The sequence below is a fragment of the Centruroides vittatus genome, unplaced genomic scaffold (genome assembly GCF_030686945.1).
Source record: "Centruroides vittatus isolate TY-2023 unplaced genomic scaffold, ASM3068694v2 contig_349, whole genome shotgun sequence".
In the NCBI taxonomy this organism is placed as follows: Eukaryota; Metazoa; Arthropoda; class Arachnida; order Scorpiones; family Buthidae; genus Centruroides; species Centruroides vittatus.
In genome coordinates this window covers 2,197,060-2,209,907 of record NW_027122172.1, presented here as the reverse complement: position 1 = coordinate 2,209,907, position 12,848 = coordinate 2,197,060, and the positions used below count along the sequence as shown (strand labels likewise).

The following is a 12,848-nucleotide window of genomic DNA, read 5'->3' as shown; positions in this document are numbered from 1 at the left end:
ACTTGGTGGAATGCCACTCTTGAGTCCTGTTTGATTATTTTTTATCTTCCCGTGTTCTCGGTGGATCTCTCACTCCCCCGTCGTATCCTTCCCTTTGTCTCTGCTGCTCACTTATCCGCCTCGATCGAGAGCTTCCTTCTTACCTCTTCACTCTCCACAGTCCAGTCCAAAAAATGATTCACCTTTCGTTCCTCGAGACCCACGACGCCGTCCCTTCTATTGTTCTCTACGTTGACTCCTTCTTGGAAACGATAATCCCACCCGAAGGGTAAAAAGGAGTGGTGGGGAAAGTGAAGGAGGATAGATAATACAAAAGAAACAAAGGAATTTCTAACACTAGTTATATTACATATTAAAAACATATAAAATACGCGAATAACATGGCCGACGGCCACATACGCCCCCCCGAAGAATCAAACCCCGTAGTGCAACCTACGGTAGTTTACTTTATTTCTCCTTAAATTATAACGGTGTTGAGGTTCCGCGTCTCTCACGGTAGTGGGGTCGCTTTCCGTGTCCTCCCTCTCCTCGTTTCTCGATTGAAGTGACGTCGGATCTGGCCCTATATTCCGTCGGGGAATCCAAGTCCTTATGTATTCCTCCGGTTCACCGCTTTCTAAGTCATCGGCTTCTTCCCGTACTTCCTCATCTTTGCGATAGTGCGAGGATACTTTTCTGCTCTCCCTATATATTGGGGAGTAGCATGGCTTAATCCGATCGGTGTGCACCACCCACTTCCCTTTCCGCCGGTTGCTCCTCAACTCCACCGTGACGGGTCCTAAGACGCGTGAGATCCTATACGGTCCCAGGTACTTGGGGGAAAACTTCCCCAAGCCTTTCCTTTTTCCTTTACGCATCAACCACACTCTTTGACCCTCCTTCCACACGCTTTGTTTCCTCCCCTCATTTATCCGCCCCCTATTTCTCGAGTTTCGATTCCTTCCCAGTTCATATGCCGCTTCTCTTATTGCATTTAACTTATCAATAAACCTCGGGCCGTGCTCTCGGCCTTGTTGATTTTCTAGGTTTTCTTCAGGAAAAGCACTTGGGAACCGAGGATCGAAACCATATAATAGATAAGCAGGAGACTCATCCGTGGCGGAATGGGTTGAATTATTATATGCAAATAGACCCGTGTTGATGAATCTGTCCCAATCACGGTTGTTACCTCCTGATATTTTTGCAATTATACCACAGATGGTTTTGTTAAATCGTTCGCACACCGAATTGGAACACGGTCTATATGCGGTTGTCACATTATGTTTAATCGTGAGCTCGTCGCACACCTTTTGGAACGTGCTGGAGGTGAAGTTCGCTCCCCTGTCAGAGACGATCACCTCAGGGCACCCATACCTACAAATGATGTTATTAAAGATCGCCTCAGCAACAACCTGGGCTGATTGATTGGGGACAGGCATTGCTTCCCCGTACCGAGTATATAAATCGACGACCGTAAGGATGTACTTATTCCCCCCGTAAGATGTTTGGAGAGGACCAATTATGTCAGTAGCCACCTTCTGAGCCCCATTTTTCCAGGCTTTACGTGTACGACCACATCACCATCTAACTGGAATTCAGATCCATCTCTTCCACTAGGCACCCATCCGCTTTTCCCTTGATGTTTGTGGCTTTCCCGTATTTTTTTTAAGAATTCATCTTCCCCTTGAGATTCAACCACTTTCTGCAAAGTTCTTGATTTTCTATGACGCTATTACACACTTCGTTTCTCACCTCTCCCATCCCTGAGCTTGGCCGCGACAGCGCGTCGGCTATCCCATTATGCTTTCCTTTTATGTGATTGATCTTTACATCGTAATCTGCCAGTTCCATCGACCATCTCATTAATCTCCTATTATGATTTCTCATATTGCTCATAAACACAAGTGGCTTATGATCAGTGTGTATTACAATCGGATATCCTAACACAACAGGTTTAAAGTGGCGCAGGGACAAAACCATCGCCAAACACTCCTTCTCGATCGTGGAGTACTTCTCTTCGGTATCATTGAACTTCCGGCTAAAGTATCCCACCGGGTAGAAATCACTGCTTTCCATTTGCCCCAGTACCGCACCAACACACTTATCCGATGCATCGGTATATAGGTGAAATGGGGCGTCAAAGTTGGGGTGTCTTAAGAGGGGGGGCTTTGATAACATGGTTTTAAATTCATCAAAACTTTCCTGACACTTCTTATCCCATAAAAATTTCCTATTCTTTTTAGTCAAATTGGTTAAAGGTAATGCCAAATCGGAGAAACGTGGTATGAAGCACCTAAAAAAACCGACCATACCTAGGAAACTCCGGACGCCTTTTATATTACGGGGGGCTTTCACATCACGTATTGCCTTGACATTGTCCTCGTCCGGGAGTATCCCACTCTGGCTTATAATATGCCCCAGATACTTAACCTCGCTTACGATAAAGCGGCTTTTTGATGGATGCAACTTTAGGTTGCTCCTATCGAGTGTGCTTATGACCTCACCCAATAGAGTTATATGGTCATCGAGGGACTTGGAAAATAGTACAACATCATCCTGGAAAATATAACAATTTATCCCTACAAAACGGGCCAACACCTTGGACATCACGGCTTGGAAGAACCGGCCACTATTTTTCGCTCCCTGTGGGAGGCGGCACATCTGGAATTTGCCCCACGGAGTGGAGAAAGCATAAACATGCCTAACAGATGCATCCAAGCTTATTTGGAAATAGCCGGATTTCAGATCTAATACTGAGAAAAATTTACTGCCGTGAAATTTGCTCAGGATTTCATCTACGCGAGCGATGGGGAACTCTTGCGTCTCAGTGAGGTCATTGACCCGTCGGAGATCCAGGGTCATCCGGATTTCCCCATTATCTTTCTCTACAATGTGAATGGGCGAGTTCCACGCAGACGAACTCTCCTCGATGATCCCTGCTTTTAAATAAGACTCCGTTAATGCTTTTAATTTCGGTAAATAACACTCCGGAATCCGGTATTGGCGTGTACTCACCGGTTTACTTTGGTCAATTTCTGGCTTGTGTGATACCCCAATCATACCCGTTAGCTCCTCAATAGACTCGGCGAAACATCCCGGGTGTCTCTCAAATATTTCGTAAACCCATTTTTTCTCCTCTTGGCACAAACCCTCCAGACCCTTAATTGTTACAGGAGTGACATTAAGGCATTCATTATACTCCCCCTTATCTATGCTATGGTTAGGGGCAATCCCTTTCACAGCCATCCTCACACCATCAATGATCTTGTATGCGTTGTTGACAGCGTCCATTCCTAAAATGCCGTCGTAATCAATATGGTCGGGCAAGTGCATGCACGCTACCGTCGCATTACATTCTTGGTCGCTGTAACTTATCTTAACCCTTAGGACTTTCTCGGATTCGGTAACAGCGCCGTTTATCCCCCTGATTCCTACATTCTCGCCCTCTATTGTTGCGCCCCTTACGTCCTTCCGCGACAAGCCCTCTATCACAGCCGAACTTATTATTGATCTCTCCGCGCCGGTATCGACCAGGAAATATAGCTTAGTATTCCCGATTTTCCCCTCAGCGATGGGAAGGCCATTCCGCGACTTGACTATCTTATTGGTCAGACTGAGTTTTATGTAAGGAACGTTATGCTGACCTTTCTGACGCTCCTTTACCAGTTTAAATGGGGGTTCTTGCGGCTTGGGCAGTCCCGGGCGAAATGCCCTACATTATCGCATGCGTAACATCGTTTATTAGAAGTATCCCTACTCTCCCTTTTTCTTTCATCTAACAATCTGCTTACTGCCTCGACTAGCGTATCGACTTTCTTTTCCAATTCTATAATTCTCTTATCACCTTTGTCCTTTCGTGATTCCATGCTATCGCACCCCCCAACCACTGTGTCAGATCTCTCTTCCGTCACTATGCTAACTCCCCTTCGGTCGAAACGACCGTTACATTCGACCTCTATTGACTCCTCGGTCTCGGCAATTTCAAACGCCTCATCTAATGTTTTCGGGGCTCTCCGTAGCACATTGCTTTTAAGGCCTCCCCTTAAACCCTTGATAAAACGCTCTAATATCACATCATCGCGCAACATACTTAGCTTCTCATTATCCTTTACCGCCCTTGCTAGCAAGGTCCTTGTTCGTACTGAGAAGTCCGTCACAGATTCGCTACTTCCTTGCCTAAGATTCAAGAGCTGGTCGACGATGTCCCTGTCGCCAGCCTCTCTTTTACTAAAGCACTTGATTAGATCGCGCTTTATATCCTTATAAGAACCGGGGTATTGTTCCAACAGGCACATAAAAGTGGTCAGCGGCTCACCTTTCAGCCTGGATTGTAGCACCGCTACCTTTACCTCGTCATTCCAGCTGGCTAGGCGCGCTATATTTTCGACAGTTTGAAAAAACTGTTTTACGTTTACGGTATCATTCGGTGATCCTGAGAACATGGGGATCATGCCCAGAAAACCCGTAACTACTAACGGCGGACCGAAACCAACCCCATCATTGGTATTAGAACTCTCGACTTGGCAACTCGTGGCCATTACAATACAATTTGCAATTTTGCTATACACAAATTAACAATAAAACGTCACGTGGATACTTGAAACAATAATAAGATGCCTTTGTTACAGTTGGGATCCTGTCGCGGACGCCATTGTGATGTTTCGTGACGAGGTGTAACGGTTTCCGCGAACAGACCGACACAAAATAATAATTGACACACGTTACTTCTAACGAACGTCCGATTTTATTCTCGTCAGAAAGAACAGAAGCCGGTTCTTTATGAATCCCAACTTTACAAAAAAAGGCCCTTTTTTTTCTCACAGTCTAAACACCGCGCTCGAAGCGGAACCCGACAAAATTATACGCGTGCAGATCTTAAACTAAACTTATCCTACTTATAACTACAGGGAGGAACAATATATACATGTAGATAAAAAATAGTTGAATATGGAAATACTTGGTGGGATACCACTCTTGAGTCCTGTTTGATTATTTTATCTTCCCGTGTTCTCGGTGAATCTCTCACTCCCCCGTCGTATCCTTCCCTTTGTCGTTGCTGCTCACTTATCCGCCTCGGTCGAGACCTTCCTTTTCACCTCTTCACTCTCCACAGTCCAGTCCAAAAATGATTCACCTTTCGTTCCTCGAGACCCACGGCGCCGTCCCTTCTATTGTTCTCTACGTTGACTCTTTCTTGGAAACGATAATCCCACCCGAAGGGTAAAAAGGAGTGGTGGGGGAAGTGAAGGAGGATAGATAATACAAAGAACAAAGGAATTTCTAACACTAGTTATATTACATATTAAAAACATATAAAATACGCGAATAACATGGCCGACGGCCACAACTGGTTTTATGTTTAAAAATTTAAAATTTGTTCATATGTATAATATTAGAAGATTAAAAGTTTCAATTATTATATTATTTTTCATAATATATATAATTTATTTCACTAATTTGAAAATGTTTTATGTGACAGTTGAAAGATGACAATGTTTGTTTTGGTATATTGTTTTCAAGTTGTAATTTTTTGATTTTTCAAATATAAAAAGTTCTATTAAAATTTGGACTTTATAGTTTTAGGTTTTGGTTTTACAGTATATTATGTTTCAGATGGAGTGGGATTTTTTTAATATTAAGTATTGAAGAATAGAAAATATAGAGTAAATTCTATTATAATTGAAATAAAGTTACAATAAACATTAAAAAGTGTTTACAAAAACATTTAAAATATTAGAAAATGCATTGGTTTTTTTTTAAATCTCCTGATAAAATCATATGTTTTCATTTAGGTCTTTTGCATTTACAGGACAGGGTTATATATTTCAACAGAGTACTTATAAATTTTTTAATGATCTTATTTCCCATTTTTTTTCAACATACATATACCAAATTTTAATTTTCATAGCTCCTCTTGTTTTTATTCCTCATTTTTACTTTTCCTGCTGTTACAGAATATAACAGAGAACATAATATAATATATGGCAATTAGATATGACTCTTTTTACTTTTTGCATTTTTTGATATTTTGATATGCTAGGAGCCCAAAAAAGTAAAAAAACCCTTGTAAACCTTTGTGCATGTGTGCATGCACATATGCATGTATCAGTTTTTCATTATATCTCAGGATTGGATAAACCAAAAATTTTGAAACTTGGCAGGATAATTTCTATATGGGCATTCATGCTATTAAATTTTCATAGTTAAAGATCAAGGAGGTGGGGAGATACAGGGCGGGTTTTGTGTCATATCTCAAATGGAATTGGATTAATGTAACTTGTTATTGGCATTTACAATTTTTTTAAAAAGCCATCTCCATTCTCAAAAGAAGCCTTTTGCTTTATGTAATAATTAATGCTATAAAAATTATTTTAAAATAAACTCTCAACAAATGGTGACATACAGAATTTTAATGTTGTGCTAACGTGTCTTAGTGTTTTTAAACTTAAATATTCTTTTAAATGGAGAAATTTCTCATAATTCAACAAAATTACTTGTCTTAAGCATTTTATTTTTTTTTTTTAAAGATATAAAAATTTTACTAAGATAAAAATAAATTTTTATATCTCAGTAAAATTGAAAATTATTGAACTTTCTTTCTTTATGGTTCTTTTAGCCTCTTGTTTAAGTGCTGGGAGAGTTTAACAAGAGCCCTTGTCTGCTTTTTTAGACAATATCCCTTTTTGTAAAGATTTATCAACTCTGTCAAAAAACGCAGAGGACATACCATATCTTGACTATTGTAAATGTAAAAAAATATTGTAAGAAAGCTCTGTATGTAGTATAATTTGTTTTTCTATTACTGTTGTATTTTATACTTTGATTTTTACCTCTATTTTGTTTTGAGGCAATAACAGAATGTTATTGGGGAGGGCTATTTTGCTTAATCTGCATCACCTGCAATACTCTTGTAAATAAATAAATAAATATTTTGTTTTCTTAAATTGTATATTGGCTTGATAATTAGCTATAGAAAGAAATATTTAAATATTTAATATATTAACAACTGTTTAATATTTAATAGTTTATTCTTGAAGATTATTCTGATTTGAAAAATAGCATACCTCAGGCTTTAAAAATACTGATGGAACCTTTATTACAAAGGGTAACAATTTTTTAATTAAAATAAATTTCTTCATATAGTCTCTGTAATTGATCTTAATTTATATTTCAGATAATAAACTCCTTAAAGCCTGGTACAACAGTGTTAACTTGGTCATCTTTATTGCTAAATTCATTTTTTTCTGATGTCAAAGAAGAATTATCTTACGTTAGAAATATTCTGAAAGAGGTATTAAATTTAAATTGATGTATGCTCATATTTATCTAACACACTTTTCATTTTTATAATAATATCATCTATAATTAATGCTTATTATTATTAAAGTAAAAATTAAGATTAATCAAAAACATTTATGTTATATATCATATAAATATATAAAATAATACTTACAAACTGTGCTTTCTTTCTAAAAAAATTACTACTGGTTAGAGTAGTTCTTATTATAATGGTTAAAAACAAAAGTTGTTTGCATAGGGCAGGAATGGCGAACCTATGGCACGCAAGAGAAATCATCTGGCACGTAATGTATCATATGATTTCTGTCTTTTTCAATCATTTTTTCTGTTGACCACCTGATCATCTTTTTTTTCAATCAGATTTTTTTACATTTATTCGAATTAAAGCATATTTGTTTAATTTCTTTAAATATCATTATTAGAAGTCTAAGACTTTGGCACGCATTAACATCTTTAAAGCTAAGTATGCTTACAATATGGCACGCGGACTCAAAAAGGTTCGCCATCCCTGGCATAGGGCATCTGTCTAACTTGTTTTAGTATTGAAAAAAAATTCCAAAATTCGGATAAATTCAGAAGAAATTTAGAGGATACTACCACAGTTTAAAATTTAAAATTTTGTTTATTTTAAGGAAAATGTTGGATAATACAATACTAAGCATTTAAAATTTATAATTGGTAATTTCCATGCTTCAATGTCACAAGGTGAAGAACAATTCTATGGTCATGCATGAAACATTTGATAACATTTTTTAACATTTACATGTAACTAATTTTGGCATATATAATAATAGAAGAAATATAATGTACCGTAACATGATAAGAGTATGTTAGTGATGCTAAATGATGAAAAGTATGATGAAAAACATGAGTGACATGATTAAAAATAAACAGAAATAACTTCTTGTGTGAATATTGTGTGTGTTTAGACAGCTGTAATGCACGAAATGAAAAGGGACAAGATTGTTGGTAAAGAAAGTTTATTGCATAATGCATGTGAATCTGTGTAATTGAATGAAAAGTTGTATTACGTATTTACAGTATGTGAAGGTAAGTTTATATACCAGACATGGGCAAATGCGGCTTTTTTTGAGTTACATGCAGCTCTTGCTGAAAGTGTTAATTTCTGCTTTTTATTATTATTTTTACAATTTTATTTCCACAATTTTGTGAAAATATGTAATTATATATATGTAATATTTAGTAATTTATTTCCAAGTTGGTGCAATAAGTTAAATTGACATTTCAAATCTATTCTTTTAAAACAAGTTCTCAACCTGGATGGGGTCAACTTATCTATCCCTGCTTTACCATACTATCCGCCACAACAGTACAGAACTGTGGCTCCCATGCATTTTGCAAAACCTATATTTTGGTTCCCACTGAACTCTTGCTTGCCTACCTCTGTTATATACATTTAACAGATAGTCACTGTCTGACTTTTGTTTAACACGACATGAAAGAAAAGTATAGTAATGCATGAAACATGTCGGTAACACACAAAACATTTTCGTCCACAGCATTTATTTCTAATGACAGCAGAATGTTAATAATGGAAAACTGCCAGTTTGTATCAAAGTTGGAGAACATGAATATGACTCTCTTGTTCAATGGTTTTAGTTCATCAGTACCTTGACAATTTCAGCTTTTTAATACCAGGCTTCATCCTTTCGCTTGTGTTATGTTTCACACCAAACCCATTTTACTTAGATGAAGACAGTTTACTTGAACTTTTTAAAAATTTGTCTGTTATTATTCCTGAGTAGTACTTACTTTGAAACACACTTTTGACATAATTTCCTACTTAGATCTTCTTGACATTGACAGTGCTTTTACTATTATCTGCCACTGGATTATTATCAACATTGTCTACATCCACATTGTGGTTTTCATTTTCCTTATCTGAATAAGGAAAAATCTGGATAAATCTGTAGCTGCTTCTCCAAGGTAACACTTGTTGCACTATGTGCACTGCTGTGTTGCTATGAAAAATGAAGCTTGTGTGACTGGAGAAGTTCTGGCAAGGTTCATTTCATTATGAGAGGTCTATCCTTTTGGTAGCCTTTCCAAGGACTAATGACCTGTAGAATTGTCTAAGACTTGGCATGTTGTTCGTATTGTCTGCTGGCATGGCACCCTTTGATTGTTAAAATGTGCCAGATTCTTCTGCATTCTTTGTTTGTTATATATATATATATATATATATATATTTTGTTTTGGGATCCATATTCTGTCAATGTTTTCTTTCTCATTGTCCTTGTTCTTGTCTCATCTCTGCTTTTTTTTCTTTTGTCATCTACTGCCTATATACTTACTGTACATGCATATTTTCTGCTGTAGATTTCACTTTCTCTTTTGATGAAATCCATGGATAATATTGGTATGTATGGTCATCGGAATTAGATTAAGAAGGATGGAGACGGATTCTTATGAACAAGTAACAAGCACGTCTTTATTGAACAATAAGCGGTACAGAACTGACTTGTGGTGCGCAGGCGCGCTACAACATAACATATAAGAATTGCCAGAGATGGCGCTGCAATACATAGCATCATCCCCTCCTAAGGAGAATTACAAACAAACATAGTCTTGTAAGTAGGTAGGGGTTTTACGATGTCTACGACTTGATTCTTGAGTATTAGACGAGTCTGAAGCTAAGGCAGTATCTGAAGATGAATTTTTCATGTTATCTTTCTGAGGAGTGTTTTCTACTATTGGATTATTTTCTTTTTCTTCCCACCACAGCTGAAGAGGAACGAATGAAGCACCTTGAGATTCGATGGATGCAGATGATCGAGATCTCAGTTGATCAATGTGACGTTTCCATATGGAACCATTAGGAAGCTCAATGTTATATGTAACAGGTGAAAGTTTCTGAATAACTTTACCTGCAACCCAATATTCTTTAGAACAAAAGTCACGAGCAAAAATTGTGTCTCCTATCATAAATGAACGCTGTGGACGAACTACGTTGTTATTCGATAAGGTTAAAGGACGCAGCAAATCTAGTCTTGAGCGAAGTTTTCTGTTGAATAGCATCTCACTTGGTGTTTTACCAGTAGAACAGTGAGGAGTAGAACGATATGAAGTAAGAAATTGAAGGAGGGATGTCATTAAATCCTTTTCATGAATTAATTTTTTTAAAGAAGACTTAAACGTTTTGATAAATCCTTCTAACTGCTCCATTAGTTGCAGGATGGTACGGCGGAGAGAATGTCTGACGAATTCCGTTCTGAGCTAAAAACGTTCTGAATTCACGCGATGTGAATTGAGGGCCATTATCAGAATGAACATGTAGTGGAAGGCCATGACGACTAAACCAAGATCTAAGTACCAGAATAGTAGCGGAAGAATCTGTGGATTGCATTATTTGAATTTCAGGATATTTAGTTTTTGCATCAATACCTATTAGAAACATTTTTCCAAGGAATGGACCAGCAAAGTCAATGTGCAATCTACTCCAAGGCTCTTCAGGAATTGGCCATCTTAAAGTATTAGTAGAGGGAGGATTTCGATGGTAAGACTGACATAAAATACATTCTTTCACTGTTCGTTCTAGATCACTATCAATGCCTGGCCACCAAACAATTGATCTTGCTAACATTTTCGATTTAACGATACCTTGATGTCCAGAATGTAATTCAATGAGAACATTTCTGCGAAATTTTTCAGGAACAAATATTCTATCACCCATAAATATTAAGTTTCCTTCTAGAAAAAGGGAATCCTTGAATTTAAGAAATGGCTTAACAGTTGTATTTATCTGAAGCCAATTATTCTTGATACACTTACGCAAAACATTGAAAAGTTTATCTGTACGACATGCTTCTATAAAGGCACTATTGGTAAAAGGAAGGGAGTCAAACTGCAAATTAAATAATGAACTTGGAACTGAGTTACTAAAATCTTCTATGAATAAATCATTAGTAGTATTTCTGGAAAGGCCGTCAGCTATGATATTAGTTGCAGAGGAGATGTACTTGATTGTATAATTATAGTCATTCAGTATGATGCTCCATCTTTGTAGTCTAGCAGCTACAATCTCATTCTGTCCTCTTTTATCACCGAAAATTGCAAGTAAGGGCTTATGATCTGTTTCTAAGATGAAATGGCGACCAAGAAGATATTGACGAAATTTCTTGATACCAAAAATAATGGATAATGCCTCTTTCTCTGTCTGAGAATATCGACGTTGAGCAGGTGAAAGTAAAGCATTAGCAAACGTAATAGGACGTTTTACATTGTCGATAATATGGAAAAGAACAGCGCCGACACCAAATTGAGAAGCATCTGTAGCCAAGTATAATTCTTTGTTAGGATCATAGTGTATAAGAAGTGTAGCTTGTTTTAATGAGTTTTTTGCACTTTGAAAAGCAGATTCATGTTCTTTTGTCCAGGTCCAAGAACATCCTTTACGTAAGAGTTTGTAGAGAGGGTGTAGATAAGTAGACAGTTTAGGTACAAATTTAGAATAATAGTTCAACATGCCTAGGAACGAACGTAGAGAATGGACATTACGAGGCTTATGAGCTTTTAATATAGGATCCAGTTTTGAGGGTAAAGGAGCAATTCCTTGTTTTGAAATCTCAAATCCTAAGAATTTTACAGAATCTTGTAAGAATTTGCACTTTCGTTTATTTAGTTTGATTCCTTCTACTTCACAAATGGATAGGATTCTTTCAATATTACTGAAATGGTCTGACTGATTTGTACCAGAAGTAACCAAGTCATCAAAATATGGTTGCGTTTTCGGAATTGTGGAGAATAATTTCTCCATAGCTCTTTGAAATAAAGCAGGGGCAGATGCAATACCATATAAGAGACGATTGCACTTATACAATCCAAGATGAGTATTGATAACCACTAAATTTTTACTATCATCATCCAATTGGAATTGGTTATAGGCATCACTTAAGTCAAAGGTAGAGAACTTCTCACCTCCAAGTAATTTCATGGAAATCTCTTCCAAACGAGGTATTGGATGGACATCTATTTGTAACATCTTATTCAGGGTTAGATTAAAAAGTCCAGCTATCTTAACACTACCATCATTTTTAACTACTGGAATTATAGGTGTAGCCCAAGCACTGTTGGATATCTTAGAAATTACTCCAGCCTTTTCTAACCTAGATAACTCTGCTTCAACTTTATCCCTGAGAGAAAAAGGAACTGTCCTTGGTTTCAGAAAAATAGGATGTGCATCTGGTTTTAAGGTTAAATGAAGAGATGTTGATTTAGAACATCCAATACCATCAGAAAATACAGTAGAGTATTTGTCTAGTAGAGTAAACAGATTAGAGTTTGTATGAGAAATCCCAGGAGTAATACTGTTGATTTTACATGAAAGCTTTAACTCTCGAATCCAATCTCTTCCAATGAGATTAGCATTACCATGACGAACCACATAAAGGCGAAGTTTATGGCGAGAACGATTGTAAAGAACTGGTACTGTGATAAATCCTAATACATTCAACTTGAAATTTCCATATGTGCAAAGAAAATGTTTAGACTCATGTAAAGAAAAGGATGATAAGTCTCTGTTGAAAGTGGATTCAGAAATGATGGAAAGT

The 12,848-nt window shown here is 37.2% G+C and overlaps 1 protein-coding gene and 1 long non-coding RNA gene across 3 annotated transcripts in view; both read left to right on the top strand.

Moving 5' to 3' along the window:
• LOC136974405 (dynein axonemal heavy chain 8-like) overlaps nt 1-12,848 on the top strand; it is a 315,206-nt gene that overhangs the window by 94,246 nt on the left and 208,112 nt on the right. For both annotated transcript variants that reach the window (XM_067269272.1, XM_067269270.1), the window contains exons 17-18: nt 7,004-7,084; nt 7,154-7,270. In XM_067269272.1, the coding sequence (XP_067125373.1) occupies nt 7,004-7,084; nt 7,154-7,270 (198 nt within the window). The remainder of the gene's footprint in view (nt 1-7,003; nt 7,085-7,153; nt 7,271-12,848) is intronic.
• Nucleotides 9,803-12,838, top strand: LOC136974413 (uncharacterized). Its single transcript, XR_010880635.1, has 2 exons — nt 9,803-10,264; nt 12,659-12,838. It is a non-coding gene; the product is annotated as an uncharacterized lncRNA (long non-coding RNA).